The 21,767-nt window shown below is 35.6% G+C and overlaps 1 protein-coding gene and 2 pseudogenes across 2 annotated transcripts; all 3 read right to left on the bottom strand.

The window, feature by feature from the left end:
* Positions 1 to 46: 46 nt before the first annotated feature.
* LOC148957781 (uncharacterized) lies at positions 47 to 5,710 on the bottom strand (annotated as a pseudogene).
* A 2,535-nt stretch (positions 5,711 to 8,245) lies between these two features.
* On the bottom strand, positions 8,246 to 11,371 carry LOC148957782 (52 kDa repressor of the inhibitor of the protein kinase-like; annotated as a pseudogene).
* Positions 10,635 to 21,136, bottom strand: LOC148957783 (uncharacterized). 2 transcript variants are annotated; one of them, XM_089114519.1, is made up of 3 exons: positions 18,347 to 21,136; positions 17,501 to 17,641; positions 10,635 to 16,992 (listed from the first exon to the last, which is right to left on the bottom strand). In XM_089114519.1, the coding sequence occupies exons 2-3, from the start codon at positions 17,598 to 17,600 to the stop codon at positions 16,730 to 16,732; spliced, it is 363 nt and encodes a 120-aa protein (XP_088970645.1). In that variant the 5' UTR covers positions 17,601 to 17,641; positions 18,347 to 21,136; the 3' UTR covers positions 10,635 to 16,729. The 2 variants fall into 2 exon arrangements, with proteins under 2 accessions (XP_088970645.1, XP_088970644.1); XM_089114518.1 differs by having other exon boundaries at positions 17,501 to 21,136.
* Positions 21,137 to 21,767: the final 631 nt, after the last annotated feature.

A 21,767-nucleotide genomic window follows, 5' to 3' on the forward strand; every position in this document is an offset into this window, starting at 1 on the left:
GAATAGGTTCCGATAAAATTCTATTCTGACGGAACCTATTCTGACGTTTCATGCTCTGAGGAGTGTCAGACAAAAAAGCTTTTAGTATGTCGTAAAATGTTTGCTATTTTCAAAGCCATTTTCAAATTCTGTACCGCAGAAAGGGACAATATTTCTTCTGGTTACAAGATTGTCAAAAGTTATAGAGAATGTATGGCTCCACTGCACAATTCTGTTTTATGGTCTACAAAACGCAAGAAACTTCCTTTGTTTCAATCAATAGTATTGAATAGAAATAACACAAATGTATATAATATTCCATCATATCTCATCATTGCATGATATATTGCATACTTACTTGTGCCAATTAAGAATGTAGGATTGATGATGGTTCATTATGGCAGAATATGGTGTTCATTTTCATTTCAAAACAGTTTATTAACCACAAAATTGGCATGGGACAAAAAATAACATTTTGGTACTTAAAAACTTTCACAACTAGTACAGCTAACTGGCATATGCTTGACAATTGTACAAACTTACTGAAGGAACCACCAGCAAACAGAGTTGCCATTGACAACAGCCGATTACCAACAGAGATCTTTGTTTCTTCAAGATATGGTTGGCTACACCAGTTAAACTTGTACCCACATTCTGGATTGTAGCAAATTGGCTTCACAATAACCATGCTTCCAGTTTGCCATGTTCTAACATGTGGGTTGTCAGCTTTACAAACAAAATAAATGTTGAAGAGCAGCAGAAGCTTTGATTATAAAATTTTTTCTGGCTTTGGCTTTTTGGCAAGTTATCACCAACATATAACTGTTGAAAGAGACAAATCTATCAATGATAAGGACAATCTTAAATAAACGAATTATAACTATCACTAGTGCGTTAAGAAAATTGGTAGCAAAAAAAGGAAAATTGAAATGCCACACACTGTCAATTCTTCGGTATTGATCACTGTGCTGTTGTATTTTCTATACTTTGTTTGAAATGTAAAATGAGGATGAATTAGGGGTTATTGCTGGAAAAAACTTAATACAAATAATGACACATTGAAGAGAACATTATAGAGGAGTAAAATATGCAAATATTTCTTTTTACAAAACTCTTGTAGAAATTACTTCTCTTCATCTTCAACTGAACTGGCATATTTTGAATCTGACTTGTTATCATCTTTGGAATCATATATGCTATCATCATCATTGCTGTCCTCTAAATTGCTTTAATCCATTAGGCTACTGGATCGATAGACAGGAATGTTGTTTCCACTACTGTTACTTTTTTGGGTGACTTGCAATTTTTATGTAACTGGATCAACTTAAGATACAACAATATATGAAATAAAACTACTTTATTATTAACTTTATCATTGTACAGGTCTTACAATGGTTGAAACACAACAATTTTTTTAGGAATTATAAGCAATACTGATTGCAGTAGATGAAGTTAAAATGAAAAGCCTGACTGTAATCAAAGGAAGAACTTCAGTTGTTTGATGAATAATGAATTAAGAATAGGAATTGAAATAGTCCAGAATTTTGAGTTAATTAACCAGTTATTTATGTCTGCTTGAATTAATACGATCGTTTGGAAAGATCTGAGTGCTCTATTTACTAGGCTTCAGACAATCTTGTTTAGAAGAGTCTTGTAATAAACACCTACAAGGCATGTGTACATTAATCAACTTTCTTGTTATATTACATGAATAAATGTTAAGGAAACTTATAGTAATAAACAGTTAGTTTTCTTTGGTGAGGCAAGAAGGAAGTAGTTTAGTCAAATGAAAATTTTCAAGAAAGGTTCATAGGTTTTCTTTCTTAAGTTAGCTCTCTTAACTTTTGTGATTTTCACGTCCATTGTCATCAAGATCACAAAATGTTTCCAAAGTACATTTTCAGCAATCACTTCTCCTTGGAGGTGATGCAAATACCTATGATCTTTATATAGGTCACCCGCTGCTGGCAAGTAAAAACTAGCTTATTTGACTTTCCCATTTGGTTCAGCTTTTGTCATTTCATCAATGAAGGAACTCCTGTGGAGCCAAGGACACTTGACTTCTAGCACTCCGGAGGGTGCTAGTTTTATTTCCGAAGGGTGTTTATCAGGAGCACATTAATTGGCCAAATAGCTTCTATGATGGAACAGAGGGCTTCCTCTTGTGATTCTCAATAGTTTATGAGTGGCTGAATGTGTGACACATGATAAAGGCTCATTCAAGTGAGAAAACTAAACAGGGCTATAACTTTATTTTTTCTTTATGCTGAATTTGAAAACAAATGACTCAACAAAAGTTTGATTTTATTTTGGTGAATGATAAAGGCCAGTCCATGGAAGGCAATGCTGATATATTTTTGAGGGTATTTTTTTAAAAAACAGAAATTTGAGATTTATTCATTGCAGGCTGCTTTTCCTGCGTGAAGAGATATTATTACGTGGTGGGAGTCCAGAAGTCAAAACAGAGGGAAAATGCCATGGAAAGGAATGTCTGCAGATCAATTCCCCTTATTCAATACACCATCTGCCACCAAGTAATCCTGATATACTAGATTGCGCGCGGTACAATACAATGCTATAATAACAATGAATGTAAGTAAATTGTGCCAGGAAAAAATCTTTCTAGATCCATTTTAAATAAACAGAGACAACAATAGTTTCGCACTAAAAATTTCACAATTACCTCACTAAATCTCAAATGCCAAAGCAGCTGCTAAAGCAAAAAGCAATATCCTACAGATATCTAAATTCTACATAAATTTATATTTGCTAACATTTTGAGTATAGATGTTTGTAGTTACTGTAAAAGCTCTTCTAAGCCCACAAGGACGTATGCAATTTTTGTTCTAGAGAAAGCTTTGAGAAAAGAGGGCTTGAAAAGTTTATTATGAAATTGATAGGTTTATTACAAAAAAGTCTTTTGTAAAAGTTTATTGTGAAATTGGAAAAGCGTTTTAATTATAATTCTGTTACGCAAACATTAAAATCACAATAATAAACTAACAAAACAACTCATTGAAGATATTGTTGAACAATTTTATTTTTGTTATTCTCTAGTCTCTGTAACCAAGATATTTTATGCACATGGTGTCAACCTTGAACCCATTGATAAATAGATTCGTCACTTTCAGGGGCTTACAAGATAGATTCATCATTTTTAGGGGCTTACAAGAGAGTGGTTGATAACAGAAATTTATATTTTGAGGAGGAGATTGTTAGAGTTGGGGGTGATGTAAAGAAAGGAGGCACTAAGAAGGGCAATTAACAAACTCCTTAAAAAGCATTGCAAATCATGTAACCTTGACAGCTCCAAATTTTTTGAAACATGCATCTGCAACTTTAGCAAATGACGATGAATCACCATCAGCAACATTAGTTGTATATAGAAGGTGGTGCTTTGTAATAGATTTAAAAAACATTTTTCCTGCAACTTTTTTCCTCGCCTCTGAGGAACCTTCGTGGACAATGCCCTTCACACTTCAAATACACACTCTTATACCTATTTGACTCTTTGTTGAACTTTACCTAGACTTACACTCAAAGCAAATTCCAGATTCTACTTCATCATCTATTATTTCAGCAATTATAATTGATAAAATAAATAACAAGCAAAAAACTGTAGCCAAAATGCTTCTCCCGAGTACCATCTACTGAAACACAAAATAAAAAAGTAGCAACATTTTCATTGTTAAGGTCTTTTAGGTTGTTAATTTGCAAAATGTTTTTTAATTTCTTTGCTGCTTCACAAAGGAATGGTATTCTAGTCAGTTTGGTGATTTTTTTTATTCTAGTCGTTAAAATTCTTAGTATCCATATCAAAATGCACCTTTCTACCTTTTTCTTGAATAAAAAGTTGTGCTCTTGTGAAAATTTTGAATGTATCTCATAAGGTAAACACAAGTCTGAAGAGCATGGCAGATTCATGCATCAGGTTGATGTAGTGCTGTATGTTCAAAATAAGAAATCTACTCAAAAAATTTACTGCCACAAGGTTTACAACAAAAAATCTGTCTGAAATGACTTTGAGCATATGTGTGAGAACTGGCCTACTCTGCAGACTGGGATATACACGCAAGAGGATGTCCGCTCTTAAAAACTTTCTTTCTGTCAATTTTGGAAACAATTTCAAATGTTTGTTTCGCTTTTGTGAATTCTTTCACTTCCCATTTATCTCCACGAAGTAATTTGACGTCTAAGGGCCCAGCTATTATGTCCATTGCATCAAACAGGTCAACATCATGCAGGAGGTGTTTGGGGATGGACTCAAGAATATTTTCACTGCCAATCTGGGGCTTCAGGCAATCTAGCTCTAGCCAGATAGGGGTCCCTCTTCATCTTCAACAAACCTTCTCAAAACCTTCCCGACATATAGCTGTGGCCTCTTCTTTGCGACCAAACAAACCAACCAAAAAAATTGCAGCAAACCAACTTCATACCAAAGATTCCTCAGACACCCGTGGTGAGAGTTTCTTCCAAATTTCTTTCAAATAGCTACAGGTTGTCTTTCTGGTACGGGGGGAAATAGTAAGGTGGGATTTTCACTCTCGTTGATGGCAAGACTATTATTATCAGATACGCAAAAGGATTCAAAATCTGCCTCATCTTTAGGAAATACACCCAATTCTTCATCCTCCAACAACACGGATGGTCCTTCTTTTGTATTCTTTTTAAATTTACGCTTTTTTGTAAGTGGCTCCTCCTTATCTTTAATCGCTTTTAAGTACTCTTCATCAGTTATGATTTTCGCTTTTAAGTCAATTTTACGTTGTTTATTTGTTGACTGCTCAGAAGGCCATTTCATTTTATCTAAAATGAATTCTCAAGACTCTTATTTTCTGAACTTTTAGCCACCTCCCTTTCATCGATATCTTTAAGCACCCAAACTGGTACCCATTTTTTCCCTGTTGGTGGAAGACACGGCAAAGGTCCAATAGTTTTGGAAAGTTCACAGCTGCAAACTTTTGGTTGTTCTTCAACTTTCCCAACCCTTGGTGAACTTTTTGTCAACTTTTCATCTGCAGGTGCACCTTTTTTTGGAGTTGAGCTTCCTTTTGAAGGAGAAGGGAGGGCTGCTTTTACTGGTGTGGAAATTCCAAATTGTCTTCCAATTCCTGTGGTCTTCCTGCATTTACCCACCTTTGGTATCGTTTTTTCAGCTGGGAATCTAAGCGACCTGTTGGGAATTTAGTTTTACCAACAGAAAAAATTGCCTGTTCCAAAAATACCAGATTTAATATTTTCCATTGTCATACCTTTTTGCCAAATTTCTGAAAAAAAATGACAAAAGTGGCTTTCCTCACAGGCTCCCATCAACGAAACTCATTAATGTATGAGTTGAGTTTGGATTCCTACAGTCGTTTTAGAGGACCAAAAACAGAAACATCTAGTGGTTGCAGGAAGTCTGTTACATGAGGGGGGAGCTTCAAGATTGTGATGTTTTCTTTCTTTGCCATTTCAAAAACATTGATAGAAACGTGTGTCAAATGTCCGTCAAATATCAAAAGCAATGGTCGTGTGGTAATCTCCATCGCAAACTTAGAAAATCATTATTCAAAAAGTTCAGTGGTTATCCGGTCATTTTCAAATATCCCATACCGGGTTTTCGGAAGGGCCCTGTTTCCGCACCAAGAAGACTCATTGAAAGTTATTAAGGGGTAAAGTGCTTTACCAGCAGCATCGTAAACTGCCAGTGTCGTAACGTTTTCCCATCATGCACCGCAAGTAACCTTATATGCAGGTTTACCCTTGTGTTGGAAATTCAGACTCATCACAATTCCAAATTTGCTCCATGGTAAGGCCCTTTGATTTTATTATGTCTTCCAGTTTCTCGTAAAAGTCATGAATGATAAAGGGGTTTGAGGTTGCTGATTTTCTTGCTGAACTTATCATTTACGCTTTTTTCAGGGACAGTTTATTTCTGCGAATGAAAGACGTAAGCCATTCTCTACCTGGCTTTCCCTCCTTAAAATAGGGGCTTCAATGTCATTTGCTTTAAGATATGTTGTAACAATGCCCAGAATTTCATCATGAGGTTGCTGAATCCTATTTTACACATTTTATTAATACACTCTACTAGCTTTTTTTTCGACCAAGATTTTCCTTGTTTGATGTAATTTCACGGCATTTTTTTCATTTAGACACAACTAGTTTTTTCACATAGACTGGTCTTTGAGATGGAATGGAATCTATCTCAAAGACAAAGAAGACACCGCTCTTGTGTCTTTTTTCTCTTTTCTTGGCTTTTCTTGTCTTTTCTATTCTTTAGGGGTCGTTTCCATTCAATCTTTTGCACTCAAAAAGAGACTAGAAAAGACAAGAAAGAGCTGTATGGAAACCAGGCTTTACTGGCTTCCCTTTTTGTTTTCCAAGCTCTCAGTACACCAGAATTATTTTATAAACAAAAAAGATTTTCATCGGTGCAAACAACATCCTTCTAGTAGGATACAGGCAATTCAAGCTTTGCCTTCGCCCATTTCACACAGCAAGACCTGTTTTTAAGTAAACTAATGGCTTCCTATTTCTTTTGCAGCTTCTCACTCTGTTTTTTTGCAAAGTACGCTTAACTATCTGTTTTGTCGGGTTTTCAGTGAGAAATTGTTTACAAAAAGTTAAATTCATCTCTCCTAAAGTCACCAATTGTAACTTGCGAGTGACAGGATAAATGGCTCTCCCCCCCCCCCCCCCCCCCTGCTCTGAAAGTTATTTTGGAAGATGTGGTACCAGACCTTCAACATTGGTCTCTAAAATGAGTACAAACATACTTTATTAATGAAAATAAGAATTTAAACTGTATAAAGTTTTGGATGGGACCAAAGATCCCTGTGCACTAGCCTTGCGGCTGTCATGTTGGTGGAACCACATCATTCATCAACGATCTTCTTTCTTTCAATCTTTTCAGTGCTTTTATTCTACTCTCCTTTTCAAAACTTTCACATTGGAGGTGGTGTCATTTGCTTTAGCTCAGTTATCACTGGTCCCAACAACGCATGCTCAATCCCTTTCATCAATGTAGCAAACATTTCACCCACATATGCTTGAGATACAATAGGTGAAAAGTTTTTTAGAGAAATTCATATAGGGCAAATTGTTCTAAAAATCTTTTTAGTCTACACCACTGCAAAATTAATTTACCTTTGTTCATAACTTTTTTAGAGCCAGGTTTCATGTGTCACTCATATTTTTTATTCTCAAGAAGGTGAATATATACAATGACTTGATATGTTCAAAGGGCCTTTAAAAGGACTTTCTCAATTATATTTTGGGGCGTTCCCTTATTCAATTCCTTTGCAAAACTATATTCCAAATAGATTTTCTGCATTAACATAATAGAGCAAAGGGTTTTGTTGTTAGATTTAAACCTACTGAAATCTTGCTGATCACTTACCTCTTTGATGGAAGCTTCACCTTTTTTAAATTTAGGGTAGTGAACTTCTATTTGGACTGATCCATCGGCTTTCTTCTTTTTTTCGCGTTGTAAATTGAAGTTAAAATGTATAGATGGAATAGCATGCCTGTAAAATTTATAGACAGGTGAATTTATTTTTTAGCAAGTGCTTATGGCCAGGAAAAAATATGTAGGTCTGTAAAATTTGCTGCTGGTATATACATTTGTAAAAACTTCTGACACCATTCGTTGTTTGAGCGATTGACCGAGCGAATAAATGACACGTTTTGACACACAAAATCAATTCCTTTTGTTCCATCCAAAGCTAAGACGTACTTTTACACAATATCGAAACTTAGGTACTAAACAGCCTTTCACAAGCACTGTTACGCCATTAAATTATATATATATATGAAACGAAACCTCGAGTGCTTTCACAAGCCACTTGGGTTGAATGCCATCAGCCCTCTCTTAGCCTTTCCATCCATGACCGTTCTGTGTGTGTGTGAGTTAGTGTCTACATGTTTGATAGCAGTGGCCTTTCGCAAGCACCACGCTTCTCTCTCACTAACTAACTGTTTCTCTGTATTCTACTTTATATAACAGCATTACAATATAGCAAACTAATATCAATAATTGCCGGTGTTATTGTCGGTATCTATCGTGCAATACGTAAATGAACTAGTAGGAGGTGTTAGATATATTAGGATACGCGGGGGAACTTTGTAGAGCAAAAGGGCATGTAAAATATTGCTATACCGGAAAACATGAAAAACTAACACGCGACAAACTAATATATCCTAAACAAAGAGAAGCATGAACAAATATAAGCATAAACGCAAGACTGACCTAAAATGAAATAAGTACCTATATTACAGGTCCAATGATATTTTGCACTAGATTTTGAGGCAAACCTGCAAAGAATGATTGCATTAAGGTCCAGTGCAAAATATAAAATCCAATTCATCACCACTCAGTCAATATTTAGCATTCAGTACATTGGAGAATGTCTTAGGGCATTATTGCTTCTACAGGCCAATTACACTGATTTCATTTTTAAAAGTTATGCAGAAAAAAATTGTTTTCACTGATACCCACCTGATATGCATACCATTATAAGAGTACCCAATCCTTTCAGGGCAAAAATTGGTTTACAACAGAATGGAAACTTTCCAAACATCTTATTTGTTCAATGGGTGATGCTTTCTTAATTCCATTTACGATGCTTTTCTCTGTCAATGCCTTCACCACTGTATCATCTATACTTGAATCTATAGTTTAAGGTGCAGTCATTATGAAATCTGATGGTGGGTTGCGAGAAAATGTTTTGTTGTAAAGAGATCCTGTATTATTACAAAATACAGTTTTGAAAACAGTTTTAGGCAGCATGTATTTGGCAAACAACTCAATTGGCAAGAAATGTCTCTTTGTTTTGTCTCTATTAACTTAGAAAAAAGTAACTTTTCTTATTAATATTATCTACCTTTTTTAAGCCATTTCCTTCCTTTAATTATATCTGTATGGGCACATTTATCAAAAATGGGATCTTCCAAATCTGTGTGTTTGTCTCTTATATGGCTAAGGAACGTTTTGAATTTTGCCAAAAAAATATTTCCATCACCACTTGGAGTTGTAACTGCACACCAGTATAAGTGGTTCACACAATGTTGAATCCATTCTGACAATGCCTCACAACCTTTAACTTTCGAAATATTTTTCAATATCTTTCTTACTACTGTGTAAAACAAAATTAATACAATTAGGAATTTGAAACACATAGGAGGAGTAAAAAAAGCAAACAAATTCCATTCATAAACTGCGACTTGTCATGAATTGATACAACTTACATTCTGTTAAATGCCACACATCAAAGTAATGGTGTATATCTGTGAAAACCTCTCTCATTTGTTTCACAATAGAAGAATGTCTATCAGATACAAATGTTGATATGCCACATTTTACATCAGTCACCATAAACATCATTGACCTTTTGAACCCTTCAAATTCAATTGCAGAACTGCTTGACACTTCATTCCTCTGAGGAAAACATTCTGTGTCGATGCCATATTTTGAAGAGAATGATTACAGCAGAAAACAGTGTAGATGCCGAATTTTGCGTTATGTCTTGTCTTGCTTCGCCTGCAATAACTAATTTTTTTCCAACCAAATCAAAATCAAGTAGTTTTTTCTGGTACTTCTTCAAGAACAAGTGAATACTGGGAAAGAGTTTTTCCAGAAAAGTGAAACAAAACTATGGATATTTTTCAAAACTCCTCTACAATGGCAACATACATAGCAAGAAATCTCTCCAAGCCATCTATTCGCAGAACCTTTCTATGACGACACGCATCAATAAGTTTGAAATGTTTGTAACCAGGTAAATGCTCTTTGACCATCTTCTCTAAAACAATTTGGCGTTTTGGAGAGTTGTTGAAGAATTTAGAAACATCTTGAATATTGTCCATCAAGTTTCGCCCACTTTGTAACTGGCATGATGTGGCATCACATAGATTTAAGCGGTGAGAGGCACAGTAGGTGTAGAGGGCTAGATCATTAACTTCCTTTATTCTAGTAGACAAACCGGAATATTTTTCAGCCATGTTTCCAGCACCATCATAACACTGACCTCTGCAATATTTTATGTCTAGGTCAAATTCGTTCTCCAAAGTGAAAAAATTTTTATCTTTCAGTGCTTCCCCAGTTATTCCTGTGTCACAGTATATGAACTTCATAAATCTTTCTTGAATGTTACCTTCAGGATCCACATAACGTAAAACGAGGGGCATCTGTTCCTTATTTCAACAATCAGTTACCTCATCAGCCAAAATAGAAAAAAGGTTAGATTCTTTAATACCCTCTGATTATTTTTTCATTTTAAATGGCAGCAGAACAAGATATTGTTTCATTTAATATGGTTCTAAACCTGTATGTTGCATTCTGTGGAGCACTGGCAAAATAATTTTGTAGAGCTTTGTCACCACTATCCACCCTTAGGTCTAAAAGAGCTTGAAAATTACTACAATCCTCTGTTTCATAGTATGGGGCATCATCTCTATGACCTCGGAAAGGCAGTAACTGACGGCCACAAATCAAAACAATTTTGGAAATTGAAACCAACTTCTCACTTTTCTGAGAAACCACTTTATTAAGAGATTCATCATATATCTGGTCAATTGGCTTGATTTTATTTTCCAACACATCAGCAAAATGCTACATAGTAATGAGAAAGGTTTGTCAGATTTCAGAATTTTTTTCATGTTGTTGGAATCAACGTGAAACACAAGACCAATCAGTAAGAGGGCTATTAATTAGTTGTGTTGCTTTCTGGACATTGAAACCAACTTTTCTATGAAATAAAATGCATGGCAGGCAATATGCTCTATCCAAGATTTTTGAATAGGTCAACCAAGGAACCTTTTCAGCCAGTTAGGTAGAAACTTTCTTTGCTTTCCATAAAAAACTCGGCAAGGAAACTCAAACTCTTCATCAGGCTACCAGACATTTAGTATAATATCATATCTCTGGCTGTCATCTAACTTTGAGACTTGGGCACAGATAGATCCAATATAATTTACATTAAGCAAAGACTGGATATTGGAGATGTTATTTTTAGAGAATTCTGCTTTAAGTTGTTTTAGAGGACTCTGCTTTAGGTTGTTTTAGAGGACTCTGCTTGATGCTGATTCATTTGCAAAAGAACAAGGAATATTCAGCTGTAGCCGTAGCTGTTACTTTTGTAGCCACAGGAAAAGAAATTTTGGATTGCCTCACCTTGGATGGTTGGGATGTCTGTAACTGGCTAGATTCTTCTCTAGTTTCAGCTTGTTTAACAAAAAGAAAAACAATATGGTTTGAAGTGTAATTTGCAGAATTAGGCCTGTTACCAATGTCTAATCTTGACCAAAGCAAAGTAATGGTCTGCTGATCAGCTTTACAAAAATTTCTTGCCTCAAACATGGCATTAAGCAGATCAAAGAATTGTGACGGTGTTTGAGGATAAACAGACATAATGGGTAAACCTAACACACTTGACAGGCCCATCATACAAAATAAAGAGCTCCACCTTTGATTGGTGCAGTTGTAGAATGCTTCTTTTTTTGATACACTCAACAAAATTTTGTGAAGCATTCTCAAAAGTATCGCCAGCATCAAAAGACAGGGCTTTTAAAAAAAATTAACTTTAAGCAAACCTTTCATGTGCACTAGGTTTTCAATATGGGGGTGGCTGGCATAATAATCAGCATTGACAAAAGCCTTCATTTTCTATTGTGTAGAAATATTCTTCTATTCATAGCATATTCTACATATCTACCTCAAACTCATTTGCATCTACGGTTTGGGGGTACCAATGCCTCTCGCTAGCAAGGAATTTTCAAAGTGTAGTGAAAGATTCTCTGTATCCTGTCTGCAGTAAATGGTAAACTGTCCTGGAGATCTTGGTTTCTGCATTTAACAGGCTGTTTGTCCGTAGGTCTTATCCCTTTAATGGCCTCATTTGCTACACAGTACCTAATTGTAGGCAATTTTCTTTGCTTATGTTAAATTTATCTTTTAAGCTTAATAGTGAATACGCAAAGACACATGTAAAGACTTTGCAGCTCACATTGTCGAACTGTCGTTGTAGCCCTGCATCACTCAGGCTAATTAGTCTATAACGTGCCAAGTTAGTAGCTGTTTTCAAATATGCATAGCATTTTGATTGGTACTCAATAACTGCCTGAAAGGCAGTTAGATCTGCCTCTTTTGAGGAACATGAATCACAATGAATGATGACTTTTTTTATATAGACACAAATCATGCTCCAATGGCTACCTTGATGAAATGGTATGAACAAAAGATCAACAGACATGTAAAGGCAAGCTAGCATTAGAGCCTACAAAGAGTTCTATTTTGCTTTTCATGGTTCAAGAGAGCTGTCATAAACTGTGTTGGGAGCACCTCAGAAACAACTTCCTCATCATTAAGTTTGGAACCAAAATCTGTGAAAACCCTTCACAGGAAATAATAAACATTATCTGATGGCAGTTCATGTTCACTAGAAAGGCTTCTAAAATCATTTAAACTCAAAAACGTAGGCCGTGTAAACTAAACCAATATTCTTCAAAACTTTCAATATCATTTGAATGTAGTGAAGTTTCTCATGGACAACCTGTTGTATTCTCAAAAACATCATCTCTAATATAGAAAAGAACCCTAGCAGTTGTTCGGAAAAATTTTGTTTTAAAAAAAGATGCTTTCAAACAACTTTTTATAGTGCTGTCATTAAAGGATATTGCAGCATCGTTTTCGCCAAAAAGTGTCCATGTGTAATGCCTATCTAGAATATTTGTCATGCCGATGAAATAAATAACTTCAAGTAGATGTAATTTTCCTTGGCTTTTGCAGTTGTAACCAAGACAATGTTCTTGAGGTCTAGTTTTGAGGAAATATCTATTGGAATGTTTTAAATGACTTCTGCACAAGTGGTTTTGTTAAAAACATTTCTATCTAATACTTTTACTTTTACCAACACAGCCGGTAGAAACATTGAAAAGGATCTTTGTACAAAATTATTTTCGTTTTTCTGACACCTACATTGACCTCCAACACGATTTCTTTGGGAAATGGTACACCAATCCCAAAGAGGTGATTGTATAGAACAGTGGTGATAGTTTGTATAAGCTGTCAGGAGATAAATACAGCTTGAATTTTGAATATTGCCTTTAATGTATATGCCTAAAAAATTCCTCTAAGGCTTCAATAGTTCTCTCATAACATTAAAGTGGATATAATTTTAGCCAAGCATTTGACACTGTCACATTGCATACGCGAGTCTGCGGAATCACCTGTTACAATGGTTTTAATTACATTCATTGCAGCTGTGTACTCAAGAGGCCTACTACCTGGCTGGCACAGACTTTCATGAATAGATTGCAACAGTTTCATTATCGTAGACATTTTTGGTAATTCACTAAAAAACTAATATATGACTGAGCCACAGATTACTTGGAGTAAAGAATTCAAATAGCAGATGTTATTCTTATTTTTTAGCCCATGCTTACTTAGGATTCATAAATGCCCGACAATTTCTTTCTGTTCATCTGACATGCTACCCCATTCTGAAGAACAAAGTTCCAAGATTTCTTCGATTTCTTCTGGGATTTTATAACCATAACTATCGATGAAGTTTGTAAACCCAACAAAATGAGATTTTGCGCATTATTGACATACAAAGCTATCAAAAACATAACAGAAATTTTTGTCAACTAGCACACACTTTTGGTGGAACCATTTTAAGCATAGATAACATATTGTCCAATGTTCAATGTGGGTCTCTACATTGGGGCTTGGAGCGTCAGTATCTCCACAAAGTAAACTAGGCTCTTCATTCTTTAATACCTCCCTCATATATGATTCTTTGTCATTCTGGGGTAAATTGTGCCAATCATCTTTCAGAATTATTTTTAGTTGAGCTATGGAATCAAAACTTTTTCGCACAGCCCTGTCATAAAACCTGTTAGACAGAAAATCCTGGCTTCTCAATTGGGCTCAGTTGCCTTTCAGTTCCTGGTTTGCTGTAACTACCTATACTGCTTATGTCAGCTTTTGAAACATGTTTGTTATTTGTACTTTTTGTCTGTGTTTCAGTTTTGCAGTCATTAATATCCAGTGCCCTTTTTGCTATTTTAGGAATCTCAATATTGATATCATACAATTTTCTTTCAGGGTTGAGCTTGTATGAAACAGTAGGTGCGAAATATAGAGAGCTTTTAGGTGCCTTTTGATGGGTTCCTGATTTTTGTGTCCTTTTTCCATTGTCCCCTTGTAATGGCTTTTTTGACTACAATCCCTCTAGGGTATGGATTGGAACATCACCGTCTTCGTCGACAAGCAATTGATCGTTGTGTTGACACAATTTGTCAATGGTTTTTTTCCATTTATTTTTTCTAGCATTTTTAGGGTTGCCTGCTACCGTCTTCCCCGTCTGCTTCAGCCATACCAACAAGTAACCCATTCAAAAAAATGTCTTCTCAAGCCTCTTTGATCTTCCCAACATTTCTAGATAAATTTAATGATCAATAACATCAATTTGTTTTTATCAAGCTTCTTCATGTTAAAAAAGTGCTCTGCATACCCATTTGTGGCATTTCCATCTAAATATGTTTTGGCATAGCAAGTTTCAATTTCAGAATATTTTTTACTATGGCGACTTTGGTCCCACAAACAGATACTCCAGAAATATTATTCCAGAAAGGTATGTAGGGAAGTTTGCCTTGTAACTATTCCAAGTAACTTGGTATATAATATCTATTATTTTCTAAATTATATATTCTCTATATTCCGCTTCAGAATTATCTTGCGGTATACGTTTATTTTCTCTTTCTTGTTCTCTGTTAAAATCATTGAATTCACAGCCGCTTTGTTTTGCCTTCCCTTCTTCTGTTTCTACCGTGGTTGTTGATTATCTAGCTGATATGAGATTTCTTTGCCAGAGCTGATGGAATTGAGATGCAGAATACAAGGGTTCTTGTCTGAAGTCAGTGCAGAAATCAGGGGAGTGAAGAAAATCTTGTCGACGTCTGTTTCATTCTCAAATTGAGGCTGTAAATTCTTGTTGAATGTGTTAATACTTGCAGAAATACGCTGCAGTGCCTTGCTTACAGCAGAAATAGCCATTTCCCAGGTCATTACGACTTTTGTGTCTTCTACTAAAGCAATAGCATCATCCAAGTTCTGACAATTCATAAGACACCCAAATAGGCACATTGCAAAATCAAAGTTAGTTACCTGACTCTTCTCATCAAAGTTCCTACAATGTTCAGCAGTGGCATGCTGTTTATTAAGTTTCATCTTATGCACTGCGCATACATGAAGCCACGTTTTATTTAAATCAATATCGACCCTTCTTATAGAGGACATTCTGTTTATTAAGTTTCATCTTATGCGCTGCGCATACATGAAGCCGTGTTTCTTTTCAATAAATATCGGACCCTTCTTATAGAGGACTGTATCTTTCCTCAATCAGATCACAATCGTTCTTGAATTCACTTCATAACCAATCGGTACCTATCCCTATATCACTTAAAAAACGCATGATCAAAGCATGGCATCGTTTTACCAAAAGAGCGAGTCACAAGATTTAGCTATGCGTTAATTATTGTAATTTCCCCAGGATTTCCCACCTGCGCTGCTGCTCCTCCACAGATGGCGAATAACCCCAATTTAATACAAAACTTTTGAGAGCCACTTGACTTGATTGGTACGGACACAGTAGCATCAATATAAAGTACGTTATTACGGACGTGTTCATGATAAAGCACTTTTATTGCCTGTTTGAGTTGAAGAATGATAGCTTGTATCCTGACTTACCGTTTCCTCTATAAATTTCTGAAGATTGATAGCAGTTAGACCAATGTTGTTTTAATTTTTTTTGGGAAATCGAAGTTGTGACATAGATTTTTCAACTTCGGCAAACATTTTTCTGATGTATCTAGCCTCAAGTGTCCAAAATTATGTCTTCCAATGATTGCCTTTGGTTAGCATGAGTGCTTTCTCAAGGCTTGTCTGTTGTTCGGAAGACAATATAAGCTTCTTCTTTTTGGTACTTTCTTTACCACTATTAGCACTCTCAGAAACTATTATTAGTATTACTATTAGCACTCTCAGAAACAGGAATATGTAAGGAATTTTCTTGCTGGGATAAATGTCTGTCGCTAATATCTACCTGTCTGTCACTGTCACAACTTTCTAACGCTGTTTTTAAATGTCCATCTATGGCCTCCTTATTTCCCCATTATAGATTTGGGATATTTTTTACCAAAAAATTCTCACAAATTGTTGACCAATCAAAGTTTCTGCAAGAACCTGGCTCAAATTGCAATGAAGTCAAGATGCTCTGTAGCTTGTTTAAACTTGTTTTGTCAGATAGCAAGGAACATACTCTTGGTCTAACTCCACCAAGGCAAGGGACAGAACAGCTTGGCAGTGACATTGAATGATATCGCTTTTGGTCAAGTTTGTTAGTTTAGACTTTGAAAACACTGGTGCTTGTTTATCGACTTATGGATAGGCAATGCAATACCACCAGCAAATGAGTTGCTATGATTTAGCCCAATCTTATCACGAAGATCGAAATTATATTCTTTAGCATTTTTGTAACTTCTAGTACTTCTGCTGTGAATCAACTGTTTAAAGCTAGCACAAGTGAAGCGCAGATGCAGAGAAATGTTTATGCTTCGTTTGGGGTGCTGGACGTAAAACGACAAATTGTTGCAATGACTCTCCTGTGAAGATGTTATTTCACAAGTCGGTGTGGTGACTCCCAATGACATTCCATAAAGCATGGCTTGATTGTCTCAAGACAGTGTTCGGGAGCTACCCTGGATGCTAACTGTCTGCCAGGCAAAGACCATGCATTATAGTTGCTACACTATGACGAAAGGATATAACTTTAGAGGCTATGGAAAGGAAACGCACGCATTTGGAAGGAAGCCTGCTTATTCCTGCTGGCTCATTTTGATGTGCCCCTGAGAGGTTGGCGGGGATTGCATTGGACTTGCGACCACCCACTGCATTATGTCTTGTCTTGATGAAACTAGTTTTGCACCTTGTCTTTGCCTCCAGCTTATTTTTGTTTTCTCTGGCTTTCCCTAAAATACCAAAAAGAAGCAAGAAAATCTATTGGGAAAATACTAGCAAAAAACTAGAGAGTACTGTCACAGCAAGGAGGAGAAGTTTATCTACAAGATACATCTATCAAAAGATTAAAACTTTCATAATTCAAATGAAAGGCAAATTGCTTACTTTCAGAAGCTACACACAGGGATGCCTTTGATAGGAGGGGTAAAGGGGGGGCCAAAGTGCCTTTTTTTCATCAAAGTGTCCTTGACATCGGCCTTTTGTAGTTGTCAAAGAAATTCATCTGAAATCCTGTCAGTAGTGCCTTATTACTTACGAAATTTATCAAAACATGTTATAATATTTCTTATGACTGCAGATAGCCCATTTTCAAGATGCTTACAGGAAATTAAAAATGAAGTGACACTAACAAAAGAATTAGTAAAAGCGGTTGTTCAGGAATTGTTTTTCAAATGCTCTTAAACTGAAGCTAGCCCCCTTGGCTGCTGGTCATTTCGGCGTCCCTGTTACACAGCTTACCATCTAGATTTCCATTGATGCTAGTTAGCTGTCCCATTCGCTCCCAAACATTTGGCTTTATCGCGTTGGAAATGTCCTCTCTAATGATATCTGCATACATCGGAGTTTGGACTGCCAATGCTGAGGTGTACGCAGGTTTTTCTGAATGAGAGTTTGAACTCATGTTACTTTTCACTTGTAAACAAAACATGTATATTAATAATGATAATGAAAATACAAATTTTGAAAATGATGGATAGAATAAACCACCATGTTATCACTCGCATCAGGCTTCAGGTAAAGTATGAAATGATAAAAAAGAATATAAATGAAAAAAGCAATGGTAATGATTTTTAAGGTTGGCACCATAGGACTGCAAACAGTAAACATTAAAAATGATAGCCAATCAAAGCGAACTACAAGAATTGATACAAAGTGACACAAAGATTTCGTAAATTTTTTTGTAAATTTTTCAAAAAAGTACTGAAAGTGAGCCTTAGTAAAGTGCAAAAGAAAGAAACAGCCAAGAAAAAATGCAATGAACAACTGAACAAACAATATCTATCACAATATTTAACATAGATGACATCTGACCCTTTCTTGGAATGGGATTCTTTGTCTCGCACCATTTTTTCCTATGAAAATCGTGTGGTTTATCCCAAAAGACACAACCCATTTTTAGAATTATTGAGCTTCAACCACATAGCATAAAGTACTCGGAACCCTATTGTTTCTTGGTAATTTGTGTGTCATGTGTTTTCCTCAAATTGCCATGCTGTTTGTTAAGTCAGTCATTATATAGAGCCGTTGAGTACAGCCATCAAGTGAAGCCGTCTGGTATCCTTCAGTCTCATTTCGTTCACTTACCTGTAAAACTTTACACTGAGTTGTAAGAGTCTTGTGTACTAGACAAAATCTTGCATACTTCAGGTTTTTTTCTTCAGGATCAAATTATTCAAAAAATTACCAGTATCAGTGCTGTAGAGAAACTTCAATGTAGAAACATTTTTTATCATTCAAAATTAGATCTGAATAAATAAAAAAAAGTTTCAATATAATGTAAATCTGCTCCTTCAACTGTGTGTTAGTGGAATTGTGAAGTCCTTGGACTAAACAATCTGTCAAACTCATGTTACTCATGTCTCTCGCCAATCAAAAATCTCTCTCTCGCCTTTAAAATTTTCTTTGTGGAACTTGTCTAAAAGACATGAACTAACAATGCTGTTTGTTTCAGGGTGATGTCTTGCATGTGAAGAACATTATTCACCATGAAATAGACGACACTTTAGTTTCCCTGTTTTAACTAGTCTGATGTCTTCCTCTGTTGGCTCGATAATCATGACTTTACAAAACACTAGTGGTATCTTCAAATGCTTGGTTCCATTTGCAATAACCATGCTGCCCATGTCTCAAATGAGTTGATGTTTGAATGATGAAAAAATATCCTCAAAACAGGGACTCTCGTCCCCTTAAATGATGATGATGATAACTGGGAGCCAGGTACATTATTGATGGTCCAAATGAAACCTCTGCACCTCATCTTGAAAGAACAAAAATACAGCTTGTGGATGAAAGATTTCCTTTTCAACTCTTGTAAAACCTACTTTGGCATTTGGCAAAAAATGAATTTGTTGTCAAATAGTTTATTTTAGCAACAAGAGTGTCTAGGACTGTCAGTGCTAGCTTTTACTGTAATCAGAGTTGGTCGATCAATGCTTTGCCACTGACTGTACTCTATTTAATCAGTTTCTTGTTTGCTCAATTCCACAGTTATTAATTCTTGGAGTGGCTTGGTTCGAGGACACTCTGAGCAGCAATGTATCATGCATTCTCTGCTTTCAATATCACACACAATCATCTTCTTCAAATCCTTGTATCGATTTTTGGGTGCAGACTACAAAACTTGGAAAACCTATTTTCATATGTGGATTTCTTTGTTCAAAGGCAACAAAGTTCCTTGCGATTACAAAGCAATAATCTTTTTTGCATGTGCTTGTTTCTTTCTACACTGACAAAATCTTTTTCCTGGTAGACTTACTGCTTTCTCTACATAGCCTTTGATGCATTTCTATTCTTAGGCTTAGGATCAGCCAACTCTTTATTTTTTCAATGAATGGGCAGTTTGAATAAGATACTCTGAAAGAATTTTGCAGCATCTTTTCCTGAAATTGCACTGTCTCAACTGTATTTTTCACCTTTAACGATTTTTTGAAGAAGGGAGCCCAAATTTGCATATATTTTGATGACAATGAAAGGCTAAACTAAACAGACACAACTACCACAACCGATTCATGTGCCCAAACAATAAACTCAAAGTTTACAGGTTGTTCAATTTGCTTCAAAATTTCAAAGAATACAACTACTTTTGAGCAAAATTATCATTGCATGCCAATAAGCTGCTATTTTGAACATCAACAGTTGAGAAATTATGAAAGGGGCCTTTTTATCTCTTTAACAAACCCTAAATATTTAGGATCATGGTTTAAGGTAAGTATTATTTCTCATAAAATATATTATATATTAAACCAAACATTTTTCTTTAAAAACAAGAAGTTCTAAATAGAAAGTTGTTTTCAAATAAAAACTAGACTTCACTTAATTTAATGTTATATATGTGTCTTCTTATTTCAATTTTTGGTTTTCTACGCTGCTAGGCTGAACAAACCTTGCAGCAGGCTGCAAATCCAAAGAATCCAAAGAATGGATTGCTCATTAACACCATTAAAACGTGATCCTCCGTTGACAATGATTTCAGACAAGTTCTCACCCCTTTCACTAGACTAACTATCCATAGGAACAGGTGTAGGTTAGCTAGACGAGTAAAAAAATTCAAATCATTTAATGATCTAACTTTTCTGTACCCAAAAGAATTAGCTTTTAGACTTTATTTTCTTGACACAGCTTGTAGACTACACAATTTTCTTTCATTTAACTCTGCTGTTAATTGTGCAATTTCACCTTTCAACTTTTGAATATCACCATTTTTATTTAAATTGCATTGTGTTAAAGCTTCCTTATGGCTTGTGATTTCTTCGTTTGAACCTTCAGATTGCTGGTTGCCAACTATACTTTTCATTTTATCTTCACAGGGAATCTTTTCGAGTTGTTTAGCTTCTCCACTTTCAAATCTTGCCTTTCTTTTTTGCCTTGCATAAGCAATAAAAGATGATCACCAGCCAGAGAAAGTTTAGATTGTTACTAGAAATAATAATTAGTATGGAGGGGAGCTGTGAGTTTGCTTAACTACTAGAACTGTTTGTTACTTGGCTGACAATCATCAATTACAAGTGTTGAAAGAAACTGAAGTTAAACTATTGAAGCTGAGAACAGGTATTGATGCTAATACAATATGTTGTCATGAAAAGAACAAGCAACTATCATTTTATGCCTCGCACCAATGGCATTGCTGTGATCCAATGTCAAAGCATTCTGGTAAGAAGTTAACAAAAGATTTAAGAGAAATTACTCTGGAAACAGCAAAAAGATACCAAGCATTCAACTTAATCCCCGGAAAAAAGTGGTGTTATTCCTGTAGAAAAAGCATACATTCATCTAAGCCCTCTACTTTGCTTATTCGAGATATCACAGATGCACCAAAATCAGGTGATGATGACAATGATGCTGGTGATGAATCTTTTGAATCTGCATCAGCATAAATATCCACAGTCAATGAATCATTGTGCGCAATGGGTGAATCTGTGCAGATGAAAATGCTTGCCTCTAGGAATAGGTATCAAGAAGATAAAGCTAAAAGTATTGCAAATGCATATCGTAGAAAGTTGAGCGCGCCATCACAAAACAATGAGGAGATCAGAAAGAAAGAGCTTGAATGCTACAAAAAGTACTACAATGAAGTGATTGGTCAACTAAAAGATAAGTTTCAATCATCTGATAAGAGAAGTGACAAACAGTAAATCTTTTCTTTTCTCCCCAGTAGCTTCACTCCTCTACAAATACAGGATGAATTCAATGTAAGCAATTACACAGCAAGAACAGCTAAGAAGTTTGTGAAACAAAGTCTGGTAACAAAATTCCAAAGGCAACAGAAGAATCTGTCAAATTATTTTACCAATCTGCTGAAATCAGCCGTAATATGCCTAGGAAGAAGGACTGTGTATCAATGCTTGTAGATGGGAAAAGGAGTAAAGTTCAAAAAAAGACTTATACTGTGTATTTTAAAGGAAGTATATCAGCTGTTCAAGAGTCAAAGCAGTATTCAGCTGGGATTTTTGAAGTTTGCATCACTGCAACCAAAAAATGTTGTTCTCCCTGGTGCAAGTGGAAATCA

Source organism: Rhopilema esculentum, chromosome 20 (assembly GCF_057945365.1).
Source record: "Rhopilema esculentum isolate cy_ngs chromosome 20, ASM5794536v1, whole genome shotgun sequence".
Lineage (NCBI taxonomy): Eukaryota > Metazoa > Cnidaria > Scyphozoa > Rhizostomeae > Rhizostomatidae > Rhopilema > Rhopilema esculentum.

What these genes read in the sequence shown, in the direction of transcription:
- LOC148957783 (XM_089114518.1), bottom strand. Translation starts at nt 17,690, where the DNA reads ATGTTTTGTTTACAAGTGAAAAGTAACATGAGTTCAAACTCTCATTCA. An exon ending in CATCAATGGAAATCTAGATG is followed by an intron (nt 16,993 to 17,500) that starts GTAAGCTGTGTA and finishes TTGGTATTTTAG; the next exon opens with GGAAAGCCAGAGAAAACAAA.